Here is a 16,545-nt window from a genome sequence, read left to right on the forward strand (position 1 = left end):
GGTCTTTGGAGCCAAAAACTTCCTAAAACTGCATTCTTTCGAGAATGGCGATGGCTGTCGTTCTTCTGAATCTACCAGGCTTATAATTTCGTGGGTGCATATTTGAGCTATAAATCACCTTATAATATCTACGCGGGCTGAATGAGCATTAAAGTTGACTCTAAAACATTATTTTCACAAAACACAATTTTTAGACTCATTGAGAATTTGCCGGAAGGATATCTCAGCATCTAGAGCAGATATAAATATAACCGTTCCTGAAATGTGTAGCTGAACGTGTGCAGCATACAATGTTGAGAGCATAATTTTTGATATAAGTCTAGAAAAATTTATATTTGATATTTTACTTTATTACCTGTTAGCCATGCATTGAGCCGTGAACTTCAATGTGTGCTAAAATCACTAATAATGAGTTTTTCTTAAAAGCGCTTCCAACATTGTATTCTCTACACTTCATAGTATCTAGCCATGTGTTAAAAAGAATATTTTGTTGAGCAGTCTTGTTTCTATCGTTTCTCCAAACAAAGGCAGGCAAGTTTTATTTATTTTGAGGACAATTCTACTGACTGAGAAAATGAGCAGATATATGAAATCAGCACAAAAAGCTGAACAAGCTTGTGGAGTTTCATTAAGTTTGGTCATAAAATGAGAAAAACAGCTCCAAGGCCAGTGTTCTGAGGTTCGCAGCACCATCGCCATTCGCCATGCACAAACGCTGGTGTGGTCGCGAGTGCGCGTTATTAAAGACATTCCATTCGAGACATCGGAGTCGCTTGACGTGTTTTCTACATTACACCATCATTGTAATCGAATGCTATCATCTAGTGGATATATTCGCTGAACTCTAACGTCCACTCTTTTTTGTTCGAAGCTAGCCTTCAGTGCTGGTTTTGTTTGACGGACTAAATAAAAAAACACTGCAGCCAGACAATGAATTACCAACTATCGAGTTACGCAACTGTTCCAAAAGACGATTGCACCAATTAAATAAAGCATTTGTTCTCTTTGTTCATCTGGTCGTCAAATACAACAGGGAAAAAAGCAGGGTCATCGGATGATCTGGGGCCAGATCTTCCAGATCGAGTGTTGAAATCAGTTGCTAGCGTGCAGGTAACAAGAAGTTACGGTTCTGATTTATATGAGTCAAATGATCTAAAATAAATTACTCGGTTACCTTTAAACGGTTAGTAATACCTTTTTGCACCAAAACGTCGCCCTTCACTAAAATATACACATCATAATATATATAAATAAGAGTCTCAAGCGCGTAATTAATTCTAGGTTGCGGATAGAAGAATTTAATTGTTTCATTCACAATTCGGCGACGATAAACAAAAAAATCTTCAGGGGTATATTTTTCTTTATCATAAGTGAAGAGGGCTGTGGGCTGGGCGATGACTTAGCAATGTTTTTATTGAGGGTGTCAATGATTTGTTGTTGAATAAAGCGACGTTCAGCCGTTGTGACCTAAGGTAGTAGGCGCCAAAAGGGCGGCGAGTCACCAGCATCAATGAGATGTATATTTGGCGGTGCATGACTCCTGAAGTCAAAGAGTTCCGGGTACCTCCAAAGAGTTGAGCTAAACTTGTCTCCGATTGTGTCGCCGGCTAAGAAGATATCATATTATTAGCGTGCTGAAACAACTTTCTTGGCACTTACGTTTAGAAGCTCATTATTAGGTGAGAAAATAGGGCAAATTGTCCCCTTGGCCAAATGGCCCCTTGAATCTAGCAGGCGACGCTGGCGTCAGGCGTATAAGTGCCAAAATAGAAAAGTCGGAATAAGTTCTAGTGGTCACAATGGCAGTCCTACATTTCCTACGGCTTTTAGAAATTGATCGACTGCTTTTAAACAAGGATGTACCCCACGAAAAGAGGAATAGAAAATTCCTCGGAGACTACCTTATTTTTCTACGAGCTACAACAAGCAGACGCGATCAAAGAATCGGGTAAGCGAAGGCCGAGATGTCGTCTTCCCCGGACCGATCTCCTCATTTTCCTTCGCTTCGTATCCTTCTTTTTTTTTCACTTGCCTTTCGTATAATTTGCGAATGTGCATTCACAACGAGGGATCAAATAACTAACTTAACTAACCTTTCAGAAGGCGAGAAACAGATGAACCTTTCGTTTCGGCTAGCTCCAGCCTGTAGAAAAACAGCAGACATTCAAAAAGAGAGAAAAAATATGCATTACTTAAGCTCTTATTAAATGCAAGAACTTTGCTTTCCGACCAAAAGGCGCATTGTAATCATAATTTAATATTTTTTTAAATATTTAAATTTATCACCAACTTTTAACTTATTTCGTATGCATGCAGCGCTTCCTAGCATTGTTGGCGATGAGAAGCTCCTAATATTGAACCATTTATTTCTAAGAAAAATGTAAACTGAGATGAAACAAAGGGATTAATAAAGCACTCCATGGGCGCTCCTTTTCAAGATGTATCGATAGGCAATTGAAGCGAAGGAATTTGGAAACAAATAATAGTTGATCAAAGCTTTTACTAAGACCTGACTATTTAAAACCCTGGTTAGTTTTCAAAGGCCTTCCCGTGTATCACGTCAAGAACAAACCTAAAGGCCCATACGCACATTCGCGTTTGACGGCGGTGCGTTTGAAAAAGACATCCGAGCTCCACGGTGTTCTGGCTCGGACTGTTTGTTTTTATTTCTCTGGCATCAGGAAGCTCGCGCAACGACCTTAGAAAAACAAGAAAAATTCCTTTCATCTCTTAGAGCAGGCTCCTACAAGGCTCCGCCCTGGCAGCAAGGAGCACGGAAATGTAAATAATATTGTTGTTGATCCAATGGTAGTCATAAGAAGAGGAAAGGGTTTGGGGAGTTATGTGGCCCATGAAACACTTGGTTTCTTGGTTTTCTGGAGTGTTGAAAGTTGCTCTTAGTACGAAGGATGAGAGTTTGAGTCCTGAAATGCGGGTTTTACTTGGTCCATAGCGACGATTTCTCGGTGTCCGTGAATGTCAAGTGTCATGGTCTCCTCGGTGACCTCGAGTATCTTAAAAGGTTCGTCGTATGCTGGAGTGAGATATATTTTTAACTTCTTTTCGGACGAATACGTGCGTGGAACTTTTCAAATGATGACGCACGAAGACCTTCTGAAAATGGGGCATCTGAGGTTGTAGGGGCTGCAGTTCTTCAATGAACTGCCTCAAGCCGCCTAAGTACACTTTTTGTGGAACTGTTGGAGTGCCTTTAGTAAAGTCAAAACATTCTACAGGGAGCCGGAGTAGCAATCTATAGACCAATTCAACCCAGGTCCATTCCAGGTCTTGTTTGAAGGCTGATCGAATGTCGAGAATTACGAATGGGAGATGGTCGACCCAGTTGAGTCGTCCATCTACTGCAGTGATTGCTGCCTTGGCCTGTCGATGTAACCTCTCCACTATGCTGTTAGCTGACGGGTGGTATGAGGTAGTGCGCAGGTGTTGCGTGCCGAGGAGCTGGGCTAAGGCAGCAAACATAGAGCATTCAAAGTGTCGTCCTCTGTCCGTAGTGTCGGTGGATGGACATCCGAAGCGGGATATCCAAATCTCGATAAAGGTCTTGGAGATTGTCTCTTCAGTGATGTCGGCCAAAGGAGTAGGTTTGGGACACCTTGTGTAGCGATCGACGCAATCAGGATGTACGTGAAGCCTCGGCATGATGGCAGGGGGCCGACGAGATTAAGGGTAACATGGTCGAACCGTGCCCAGGGGACATGATATGGTGTGATGCGCGTGACGGTGTGCCGGCTCACCTTAGAGTGCTGACATTGAAGGCAGCTACTGGCCCAACCTAGTACTACATCCACGTTCATTGTAGTCCACACATAGCGAGCTGTCAGCAGTCGCTGCGTGGCTTGGATGCCCGGGTGCCTGATGTTGTGGAGGTGGTCGAACACCTGCCGACGAAGTGCCAACGGAACGAAAGGTCGACAATGTCCCATGGTCATATCCCAGAGGATGGTACCAGTGCAGTGAGGAACGGGAATCTGTTTTAACACCAAAGACTTCAGCGTGTCAGGGTGGTTATTTAATTCAGGGTGGTCTCGTTGCGCGACAGCAATGCGCTCGAAGTCCACTCCTCCAGGGAGCGCGAAAAAGGATTCGACGCCGCAAATAGCGTGCGCTGCTCAGTTGTCTTGTCCTTTGATGTGACGGAGATCTAGCGTGAACTCTCATATGTAGTCGAGTTTACGGATTTTTTGGAAGCAGTAGGCTGTGTGATTGCTATGAAACGCGTAAATCAAGGGTTTGTGGTCTGTTAGGACGTGGAACTCGTGACCTTCCACGATGTACCTGAAGTGCCATAGGACAAGGAAGATGGCAAGGAGGCCACGTCCGAACGTACAAAATCACGTTTCGGCAGGTTTCAGTTTCTGAGAGAAGAAACCAGTGCGCCCACTTGCCGTCGAGAAGCTGCTGTAGTACAGCACCTACAGCTGTACTGGACGCGTCGGTCATGAGACGGGTAGCAGCCTCAGTTCGTGGATGGACAAGCAGGGTTGCGTTGATCATGGCTTCCTTCACGGAGGAAAAACTGATGCAACTTCATCGGTCCATTTAAATGACGATGATGGCACTTCTGTGGTCTTCAGAAAGTCCGTCATAGGCTGTAGAATTTCGGCACACTGCGGAATAAATCTACGGTGAAAATTTACTCACCCGAGAAACTCACGAAGCCTGCGAAGCGAAGTAGGTTGAGGGAACTCGCGGATTTCCCGAACTCTTTTTTTGGAGTGGTAGGATGCCCGACAAGGTTATGCGTTGGCCTAGAAAGTCCAGCGCGCCGACACAGAAAACGCACTCCTTCGCGTTGATGACGAGGCTGTACTCCTGCAACCGGTCAACAAAAGTCGCAGATGTTGGTCGTGTTCTTTCCGAGAGGAACTCGCCATGAGAATATCATCAACATAAGCGAAGATGAAGTTAAGGCCTTTGGTGAGACTTCGTTTAGAAGGCGTTGGAACGTCTGTGATGAGTTTCGGAGACCGAAGGGCACATTCGCTGGCTCAACTTAGATATGTTGTTAGGCCATAATAAGGTCTACCTTGCTGCAGATGTTGGTGCCAGCTAGGCAAGCGGAGATATCGTAAATGTTTGGCGAAATGTACCTGTCAGGTACCGCACACGCATTCAAGGCTTGATAATCTCCGAATCGATCTCCAGTCGTTTGGGTGAATTGTGAACGATGTCGTAGCATCCGTGAGGCCTCTGCCACGCATGTTAAGGCCCCCGTCCCAGTATGGCCTCGCGAAGATCTGCAACAGTGAAGACCCAGTGGAAAAGCCGCCACAGTCAAATGTCAATGGTGAGAGAAATTTGCCGTAGGTGGCGATGGCAGAGCTGTTGACTGCTCGTAGGGGTCTGGTGCGCTGTGCTGCTGACGGTCAAGTTGTGACGCTGGCAGAACGCTAAATTCGGACCCAGTGTCCACCAAAAATCGTTGGCCAGACATCTTATCCCTGACGTAGAACAATCGGCTCGGGTGTTGGCCATAGTCATTTGCCGCTGTTAGTAACGGGCCGTGGGGTTTCCCGACCGTGAACATAGTTGTTGGCAGCACGTAGCACGTTCCGCATACCACCTGTGGTACCAGCACACCAGCACAGCGATCTGTCGGCTGACCGTGAGGTATGTCGCAAGGATGAACGTGGGTTTGAGACATATCTCGCCTCGTTCGTCGGCATGGTGTCTCGTGCGACGGTCTCATACCGGCAAGAGCGCAGGACAGCTGTTCCATGCGCTCCTCGATGCGCAACTTGAGTCTTGTAAGGGCTGTTTCCTAGGCAGGCGGTTCGTGCGGTGTGATCGTCTTCATGGACATTGAAGGGTATCATCTTCCTTGTTGTTTTGCGCTATTTTACTAATGATGAACGACCAACTAGCCCGCCAGCTCACCTTACTGCATTGAAGGGTACTCAGCGGTGCGGTCCGCAAGCATCGCCAGAGGGTTTAGCGGCATGTCGTCCGCAGCTGCCAGAACCATGCGTACTCCTTGCGGGGATTTCTCGAGAAATACCTATCTCAGAATAGGGTCCTGCGAGCCGGAGGCATTGGGGCCAAGCAACGGCCGCATCTGGTGAAGAAGTTGAGAAGGGCGGCGGTCTCCAAGCTCGTGGGCTGCGAGCAGCTGCTGGATCTTTTTACGCTCCTAAGCTGTCGTCCGCTCGAGGTGGGCGACCTTCAGGTAGTCATAGGTGTCGTCAGGGGGAGGTCGGGGCAGAATGTCTCCCAGCTTGTCGGCGACGGCCGGAGGGAGGGAGGCGGCGACATAATAGGACCGAGAAAGCTGGGATGTTATACGGTGGAAGTGTAACTGACACTCGGCTTGCGTTATCCAGACTCCCGGATTTTTCGGCCAAAAGGGGGGAAGCGGAGCTGGATGGCCGTAAGGCCAGCGTCGGGGGAACGAATCGGCGCGTCGTCGCCGGTGGTAGCACTGCCTTGCGCCAGGTTCTGCACGCTGGCTGCGATCGTGGTACGAGGCGGCGGTGGGCCTTCGGATTCCGGGTCACCACTTTGTGGAAAAGACGTCCGAGCTCTACGGTGTTCTGGCTCGAACTGTTCGTTTTTATTTCTTGCGCACCAGTAAGCTCGAGCAGCGAGCTTAGAAAAAGAAGAAAAATTTCTTTCATCTCTTAGAGCTGGCTTTTGCAGTGCGTTCCGTAGCGGCAAGCCGACGCGTAGAGTTGCAGGGAGTGCTTGCGCCAAGTTTGTACACACAGTTACGTTGACATGCAATCAACCGCAGTCAAGAGCGAACAAGAATGCGCTATCGTCGGTAGCGGCTCACCAATAGTGAGCAAAATTCACGGCAACATAGCGGGGCCCGGCGACAGAGTCAAAATGGTCGATCTGGTGACAATTCTGCTGGCTTCTGCGACATTTTTTCCGGCTTCAACCGTCGCCGTGCTTGAAAAACTTGCTCCTGCATTCCCCACCGCTCCCCGAAACGAAAAAAGCAGGTTCCGCGAATGGAGAACCGGATACGCAACGTCGAGTGGCCCGAGCGGCTACGTGATCCTCCTCTTCTTACTCGGCTTCTCATTGGTCGAATGCACCGCAACGCTTTAGAAAGTTGAACGAGTCTCTTGCGTCGCGCTACCGAGCGTGGCGGGCCGGCGCGCGTCGTAGCACAAGCGACCGCTCCTGGTCGCAAGGACGCTAAAACGCACTCAAACGCGTTCGAAAGCAAATGAGCGTATGGGCCTCTACTTGGCGCAAGCTTGGCAATCCTGGGGGCCTAACTTGAGGCTCATGCGGTTTTTCTCCGTGGCGTGATTCAATTCCAGACTATTTTTTATTTGTGTTTTTTTCTGGGTTTCCTTTGCCTCACCAAATAATTTCCAGAGCGCCGTACTTGAGACATAGATGCCAGATATGAAACGAAGAGTGAAGCCTAAGAGCGGCATTTATTTGGCAATTTAGGCCCGAAATTGCCGCATAGAAAGAGAAACTAACAACCAGAAGCGACATAACTCTGCCACTTGGTTTAACTGCTTCGGCCCAGAGATTCCGAATTTCGCACCTTACTTTTCTAAGATCACCGGGTGTTGAGCCACGGGGAAATGTTGATGTGACATCAAGAAATCAGACGGTTTTTCTTTCTTTTTTTTTTCTTTCGGTGTCATCTACACTCAAACATCATACCACGCAGGACATTTGCGAGGATTAATAAGGAAAGGCGTATTTATACACGACACCAGAATTCCTCGTGTTGCCGGATATTCTAACCTCGATCTCGGTGGCTATAGATATTAATCTCTCAATTTTTTTTTTCGATTTTCATCACCAAAATCGGCTGTCCCTTAGATTACCTCATTTTCCGTATTTCGTAAACATTATATACTTTATATATCTACATTTCACTTAATATTTTGTTCACCACAGAGTCGACCGCTAGATTGATGTTGACACAAAACTAAAGCTCGATATTAAGTTTAATATTGTTATTATTATATCACCCTTGACAATATACATTGCAAAACACGATTTTACATTATGTTAGTCCTGCCGTTACCCCGAGTTTCAGTTCCTCTTGATTTGCCTAGAACTCAAACATTTGGTTATTAATGTTTGCCTCCCATTTCTTGTTTTCAACTACAAATACATAAAAAAATTTGATAGCTCGTTTAATGAATTTGGCCAAATGTCATTGTCTATCTTAATCGCAATAGCACCTCGTTTACGACCATGTCGTTGGTGAAATACACCCTATGAGATAAATGTTCGAAGTGTGTCATCATATGCAGTAGCTTTTTCGACACCGTAAACACTTATATTCACATATAAGAACTGCTTCACATGCAGGGCACAAATGAAAGGCCTGACTTTGACCAATTTTGAAAATCGACGAAGCCGAATTTAGGCCTCATATTGTTTAGCTTCAAGGTGTTAGTTAGGATTGAAGCACTTTTATGGGCCTAACTAACGAGAAAAATGCGAAGTGTGACTTTTTTTTTTGGTTGGCCACCTGAGTTAGACATGAGCCGAATATGACATATAACAGTCAAAAAAAAAAAAAAAAAAAAAAAAAAAAAGCTGGGAATCCTTATTCTGGCATTCGCTAGGGAATGCAGACCAAAGATGCCAGATGATAAATTAAGAATTGGGCTGTGAAGCCTAACTCTGGCACTTGTTCGGATATTTAGGGCGCAATACCCAGTTCCTCTCAAATTTGGTTACACCTTGACTTGTTTGGGTTTTCTGGGCTTAAATTGGCAAAAAACAAACTTTTAACCGAAGGTGCTACTTGTACACCTAAGTTGACACACCGAGTTGCCGTGGGCACCTTGGCACTAAAGTACAAAGTATACCTGGTGATAGGATTAAAAAGTACCCCTTTTTCTTTCTGTTAAACCAAACTACACGTCGCCGAACACTCAGTTTTTTTATCAAATGTAGAACTAGTAGCTACGTCCAGATGCCAAAATTTTCAGATCTTAGTGTTACGTGATACTAGAGTTATAAGCAGCGTCCGGTTATTTTCAATTAGGAAACCGGGTCATTCGTGGCAGCAGCAGACTCCATTCACTTTCATATATTCGTGGCTTCCTTTAGAAACCTTCTTATTACCGAAAATTTCCGAATAACTGATACAAATTTATAATTAAATAACAGTGAGATGGGACACCTCGGCACCTTGTTCCTATGACAGTGCTACATTTGGGTAATTATTGCGATGCGTAGATAGAAGTTAATATATGTACGGACACCAACGGAGCCCCCGATAAACTTGGATATGACAGTCGTCAGCTATCGTAATTGGGTCCCATTTTGCCAAAGAAACTTTCACAAAATCATTTCTAAATGTTTAGTAAGTTAAGAGTGTGTTATGAAATTTGGGCATCTGCTGCAAACCTGCGAGAGCTACAATTGAACATTAAACTATGTTCTTATTTGTCACGTGATTAGTTTACAAAAGCACATTAACGAGCCGTGTGAATCATCAGGGGCTTGTCTGCCTGACTCGGCAGTTGACGATGTGAACAACAAAGAAAAAGAAAACAATTTGCACTCTAGCAGAACAATATAATTCATAAAGTACCAATATAACTGGACCATAAATAGACTAACAATAAAGAAGACCGAGGTCTCAGAAATGAAAACATGTCACCTAAAGCAAAAAAAAAAAAAAAACTAAGGGCAAAAAAAAATATAAAAAAACAGGAATGTTCATTTTAATGTTCGAGGTTTCTAAGCGTTCTTTCAGCTCTTGTTTCGACGTTGAATTCATTATATTATCAGGCGGGTTGGTAGAAACATGTGGTACATAATACATCCGTGTTCGTTCACCATATTTGGTCCTGATACGAGGTAAATTAAATCTAAGTGATGGCTTCATTGGACGCTGTTGAATGTAGGGCGTTTTAAAATCGGAGGTCTAGAAATGTTGGAGGGCCACCGTTTTTCTAAAAAACCCATAAAGGACGGTAAATTGAGTTTATTAAATATATTGCAACTCGTGGTATCTTGCCAATCGACAGAAACACTTTTCAAAACACTTTTTGGTAAGGAATTAATTCTATATCGCCAAGAAAGAGAGAATCCTGAAAAAAGGGTTATGCCATATCGTAAATAACTATACGCGAGAGCATGCGCTAAATCTTTAAGAACGGAGAAAGAAAGAAACATTTTAATATTATAGAGAGAGCATGACACGCTTTTTAATCGTTTGCTCTAATCTCAGTCTCCAATCAAATTGAGTGGAGACTGAGGGTTTCGCAACGCGCAGTTTATTTAATTTTTCTTTATAAAAAAACAACATTTTAAGTTTTTTCGGGGGGAAACTCTATACAAAACATATTGTAGCGGCGTGCTAAGGCGCGTGCCGGGAACCACCAAAGACGACGACGAAGCGCGTGCAGACGGCGCGTGACACACTTCTAATTTGGTCTGATTTGACTGTGGACGTCCTCTTGTAAATTAAAAACGTAACATTTGGTGTCAAAAGTGGGATTCCCGGCATTTTTCCTGACGGCCCAAGAAATAATTTTACAAGGCGCAAGGACATTCTCTGCGCGAGTGTCAGCACGTCGTTGAGTGGCGCGGCCCTGCCTGGATTACCACCAACCAGACCAGCTTCCTTCGCCATGTTCCATCACTGAAGCAACGCTAGCCGACTGTCACGGTCTCCCGGGAGCCCACGCCACAAAAGCGCGTAAGTGCGCGCTAGGCTGTAATGGTTTCCGCACAGGTTGTGGCAGTTTTGCGGTTGAAAGCATTCACGAAAAATCATGGTGTTTCCTGTATTAGGCAATGCCGATGCATATCGTTGTCGGTGTTAACTTTTCAAAAGGCGCAAATACGCTGAGAACTTAGGCACCGACATCTTCTGTGCAGGCATAAGATTTGTTCTCTGGCATGTCGCCAGGGGTGACAATAAGTGAACCACTTGACCCCCTGGTATCAGCACTCTTCGCATCAATCTTCCAAAAGCGCTAACGTGCTGGACTTTGGTGCTGCAGGCGGACTGTGAGGTCGCCCTGAACTCCAAATGTTCAAAAAACACTAAGTGGTGCATATATTCCCCTTTTTATATTTAATATTTTCACTATCAATAAACTTGTTTGTGTGTATTGCTTTTCACCAAGAGAATTCCAATGATAATCACTTACTTTATTTTACACACCTGACAGCCTATGTGGGAACGCCTGACTGTATTTGTTCGCCGTACTTACAATATTTATTTATTGTGTCTTGTTTAGTTACTATAGAGACGCCAAGAATATAGCTCGCTGAATAAATACTTATTCTTACCCTGTAACTAGCAACGCCACGTCGCAGATGGAGCTCTGGTATTTGGTAGCGAACTGGGATAATGTTTTTGGAGCATTGGCGAAGATTTTGAGTGACTTTTTTTGGTCACCTGGAGCCGAACCTATAAAAAGTCGATGAAAGCTTGTTCCCTAGATATTGTGAAACGTGTTATATAAGTTAACAATTAGTACAATATAGTATATAAAACACGGGCTTCAAATAAAGCGTACCGGATCCTTCACTATTTTTACGATTAGGAGGCCTACTTTTGGGTCACTGGCGTTGGCAAATCTGATGTTCACCTTAAACAAGAGAAGAAAAATATTATTTTTTGTCTAATAGCTATTACTGTTTTTTTAGATGCATGATAAAAAGACGGCGCAAAATTACAAGGACATGTAACAGAGCACATATCACAAGGGGGTCACGCTTTCATACCAACTAGCCGAACTGTCCATCCTATAAAGCTTTGTTAGACATGAAAAAAATACAACATCCATTAAATTTAGGTGTATGAATGCTTAATTCGTGTAATATATTTCTTCTTCTCTGTTATGCGTGAAATCACTACGTACGGATTCCAAGATTCTTACTCCTTGTGTAGAAATCCTGTTTGTAGTAAAATTTCATTGAAACTTTTGCCCACATCAGTTAGTACCTTAGTGTGTGAAGATTTCTTTAGGAGCGTTCAAGTCAACTAATGCTTGTATGAGTAAAACTATCCTGTAAAATATGATCCACCCTTGTGAAGATAGACTACAATTCGGCACCAAGGCCTACAAAAAGTAAATATTTGAATATTTTGTATATTTTTGTCCTTTAGACATGCCTATTTTTTCGCAGAGTGTATTGAACGTTGATTGAAGCGCTAATTTTAAGTTTTATGCCTAGAATTGCCATATTGTATGTTGAATGTTGTGCGTATATTGTAAGCTTTCTCCAAGAAAGTAAATTTTTTATCGAAATGAAATTAGTTTGGCAACAAAGTCAAGGCTTTGGTATTCCTTTTTTATATCCTGTCAATTAACCGTCCTTGGAATTTTAAGTATTTTATCTCTGCAAACTAATTAACTTCATAAGTACCATAAACGTACATTCCTTCCCAAAACTTGGCCTGCATCTATATGCACGCTGTTTTACAGCGACATAAAACAATTTAAAAATGTATTTAAACTTTATAAAAAATATTGGGGAGAGGGAGGGGCGCCTACACTATCGACCAGAGCGGATGATAGGCAGCCAGTATAGGTTGATAATTATTAAAGGAGTTGCTTAAATATACTGTTTGCCAATTTAACCATTCAACTTAGCTAGCAAACTATAACTATACATGCATCGTCCGTCGGCAAATAAAAAAGCCCTAGCTGTTTTTAGTTGTCAGAATGAATTCTAGTTCCACGCAATTACAAGGCAAATACTAAAATACCAAAGCTAGGTGAAAAGAATCAGAGGATTTTAGCGCCCGCAGGCGACGCCAGCTTCCGCAGGAGGCGCCGGGAGAGAGTAATAGAGAACGCCTGAACAGAGCCACGTTGTCTCAGGTTCATGTGCTCGTATAGAAGGCGCGTCGAACTCGGTTGTCTCATCGGGAACTCAGGTTTAGACGTTTCTTTCACCTTGCGGTTCGGTATACCGGACTTAAGATGTTTAAATTCACCTGAGAATGGCACGATGCAGAACTCAGATTTGCTAGTTCTGTCAGCAGCTCTTCTATATCTCGACGATAGGCAATTATTTTTTATTTAGAACGTGTCAGTCAAGAGAAAATTTTGAAAGTTAATTGTCGACTTTTACGAACGGAAGTCGCTAACTGCTAGTTTCACTATCTACCTCACGTCCGCTGTAACGGATAATGTTATTCAGAAATCAAATCCTTCCTTTCAAGTGCCGATTTTTTTGCACAATGTATATATTTGACCAAACAATTTAAAACAAAGAAAAGTATCTACTAAATACCGGAAATTTTCTAGGCTTTACAAGTTTCTTTCCTGAAACGTCGCGAAATCTAATCTAATGCGTTCTAGGGAGGTGAGTTATGTGGCAAGGGGGATATAATATAAAGGTCTAGTCGTAACGATAAGTGGAATAATTAGCTTAAGTATGCTCAATCAGTTATTAGGAAAAATAAAAAAAAACTTTCAGCTAGAATTTCGCTAGGCGTCATTGAAAACTACTAGAGCATTAAATATTGAAAACTTTGCAACGCGTGAAAAGAGAAGGTGGTGTGCTAAAGATACCACTCGTGCAAAGGGTGCAATACGGGTGGTGCACTGGTGGTAAAGTTTGTGCACCCCCGCATTTCCTACGCCCCGCCCCCCCTTTCCCCTAAGTCTTTCTAAAACGTATTAACCTATTGGTTTTCGGTGACGCCCAGCGAATTTCTGGTTAAATTCATATATGTATCTTCGATAATTCAAAAGTTAACACACACATTCTTGTTAACCTCCCAACTTATGCAGACTTTTTTTTTCTATTTTAAGCCTTCCTGGCCGTGTTGTCACCTGCCCAGTCTACATTTCTCTAGGTTTTACGGCTCTCTTCTTAAACAAAGCTATAAAGCCTTGAAAATACCCTGCTCATTGTGAGATGGTTTAATATCGTTTTGCTATGAACGGTGAATCACTGTGTCGAGAGTGTTGCCACGGTTGTCGACTAGTCGACTTCTCTGCCTCGGACGCTGGCTAGGTGTCTTCTTCTCCTCGTTCGTTTCTTCCTCCCAATACCCCAGAAGGGCGGCAGTGCCGGCCAGCCGGTACTGAGTGAATTTCTGTGTGTTCCGGTTTGAGCGATAGCAGTGGCTGATACAGTCTACATGAGCAATATCGATTGCCCTTGAGCAGCAGCCACGAGGTGGCTGGACTAGAACGACATCGTAGTTTGTTGAAGAAAGGAGGCGGACGATTTGGTATGGTCCGACCGATTCGGGCATTAGCATGTCACAGAGGCCAAGCTGCCGGATTGGGGTTCAAAGCAAAACCTTGTCACTAGTGTTGTACATGACGGTTCGGAGATCCTCTGCGTGATGGAGTTGATGCTCCTGCTTTGATTGGAAGGTTTGGAAGCGGGCAATTTGACGCATGCCCTCAGCTGGGGAGCTGATATCAGAAGGGTTTGTGAGGGACTGGGTTTGCATACCAACATTTAGTCTTGGGTTGTCAGTGTTGCGCGGATGTACAAAGTGGAATATGGCAGCCCGGCGTTCGGTGTTTGAGACATAAGTGAGAAATGGCAAGACGTGGTCTCATCAGTTCGAGGGCACTTATTACACTGTTAGTGGAACTAGCCAGCTGAAAATCGTCTGCGGGCACTTAAGCCAGAAATAGGTGCCGCGGTCGCTTATAATGGGGTGTGGAGCCCCATTGCGTAAAACAGTAAAATAACATGAAGAAATTGGCCACTTCTCGCGCAGCTGCGACAGGCACAGCATTCGAATCGGTGTAACGGGTCAAATATTCAACAGCCACAATTATCTAGCGGATATTAGTAATAAATGCATGAAATGATAAAACAAATATTCAGATTTATTGAAAAGGGCGGTCTGGTGGAGAAATGCCGCGCGCAGGACCGGATCGGCTTGTACTTGGGCTATTCGTTGTCTGGGGGGGGGGGGGGGGTACAGATGTCATACCCAGACGTATCTAATAATGAATCGATGCATCCCATCCCAGAAGGAGCTATCCGGAAAGCTGAAGCATGTTTTTAAAAATCCAAGATGACCTAAGGTCGTGTCATCATGGGTGGCGTGTGAAACATCTTTTTCCAGCTGGCGTAGAAAAACGAAAGGCCATAGACGTATCTGTAGTTCGTAAGTGTGTCTAAACAATGGCGGAGTGTTCTCTTTAGGTGGTGAATGGTTAGCCATAATAATCGGTCGTATCGCTGGGCACCGGAGATGCCCATATTGCCCCGCGCGTCTCCGCGCAAGCGCGTCCGTGGACGAACGGTTATCGTGCTTGGATCCCAGGAATCAAGCCTAGGCCCTTCTCTCGGGATCCAAACACGATAACCGTCCACCACATTAAACGTTTAGTTCCTCCAGTTATTCGCAGCCTCATATTTTTTCATTCGTGAAAATATTGTGAAGGAAGGCCGTTGTGTGCTAGTTGCTGTAAGGGCGTTCTTGAGTATTTCCAACAGGAAGAGGGCATCGAGACAGTCCACCCACGTCTAAATGTTGCTTGACTGATTTGTATGTCCCAGTGACGTTACCTTCTGCGTCTGTTCTTCCGACTAGAAGTTCCCTTCCTTCCTGACCAAGAGTTGCAGGTGTAAAACGACATATTCGATAAAATCCTTGCTAATTATATCATTGAGGGGTCTAGAAACTACACAAACGAGCTAAGATTTGTAGAGGTTTTGACCAGCGCAACAGGTGAAGACCATGGACGTGATGATGCCTCACTGACTTCCTTTCGAAGTATATCTGTCAAGTGTCGTTGGGTAATACAGCACGATCTGCAAGCGAGACTCTAATATCGACGTCTTTCTTACTGGATGGGCGTCACCGGTGTCATTGGTGTATTGCGCAAGGGGCGTTTGTTTGAAGGAAGTCGTGTGGAAGATATTGTGGTGCTTCGTCAGAGATGAGTCAGAGCTTGTTGCTGATCAACATCTAGTGCTGGGTTGATCATGTTTGCAATGCGACTTGTATGGGCTTTAGTGGAAGGGAGGGAGTTTCTAATACTGGACGGATAGTTAGCCACCAAAGCCAGGTTTTGTTTTTCGAACGTCCGTAAGGAGGCAACATGACTTCCATGGGAAGAACCTGCTCTTGTGGGGAAGCGTTTGTCAGGTAGATATAGCTTCGCCTTCTCGTACTGTAACGATAGAGTAAAAAAACAACGATGCCTTTCTTAGCAAAAATGAGTGACGATATTTCTTTTAGGCCAAAGGTTCCAGGAAAATGATGATCCGGCTTAAGTGCTGTGACGATTACCGATAAGGGTTCAAGAAGGACGTCATCTATTGTGCGCAAAATAGCGAATGGTGGTTGGTCAGGTAATTATCAGGAGCATCAAAAATATTTAGGTGCAACTCATGGCGGGTACAGTCAATGAGGGCGTACTTTGAGGTAAGAAAACCTTTTCCTCATATTATATCCGCATCACAGTTGGTGAGAATTGTAAATAAATTAACATTGCAAATTCTTCAGCGAGCACTCAAAGGGTTTAACATCCCTAGTGGCTGAAGTGCCATTTCCGAGATGCAAGATATAGCCACGTGCAGGGGTCATAACTCCGTGCAAGCATTTAGGGACTTCATAAGAGGTGCAAGATATTGCAGCAA

General features: G+C 44.2%; 1 protein-coding gene across 1 annotated transcript in view; it reads right to left on the bottom strand.

The window, feature by feature from the left end:
* Positions 1-16,545, bottom strand: part of LOC115323545 (venom metalloproteinase antarease-like TtrivMP_A) — a 195,646-nt gene that overhangs the window by 31,835 nt on the left and 147,266 nt on the right. Inside the window, exons 7-9 of the mRNA XM_040217617.1 lie at positions 11,490-11,561; positions 11,260-11,408; positions 2,094-2,143 (exon numbers count right to left, since the gene is read on the bottom strand). Of these exons, the coding sequence (XP_040073551.1) occupies positions 2,094-2,143; positions 11,260-11,408; positions 11,490-11,561 (271 nt within the window). The remainder of the gene's footprint in view (positions 1-2,093; positions 2,144-11,259; positions 11,409-11,489; positions 11,562-16,545) is intronic.

The sequence above is a fragment of the Ixodes scapularis genome, unplaced genomic scaffold (assembly GCF_016920785.2).
Source record: "Ixodes scapularis isolate PalLabHiFi unplaced genomic scaffold, ASM1692078v2 PGA_scaffold4__175_contigs__length_147842914, whole genome shotgun sequence".
NCBI lineage: Eukaryota > Metazoa > Arthropoda > Arachnida > Ixodida > Ixodidae > Ixodes > Ixodes scapularis.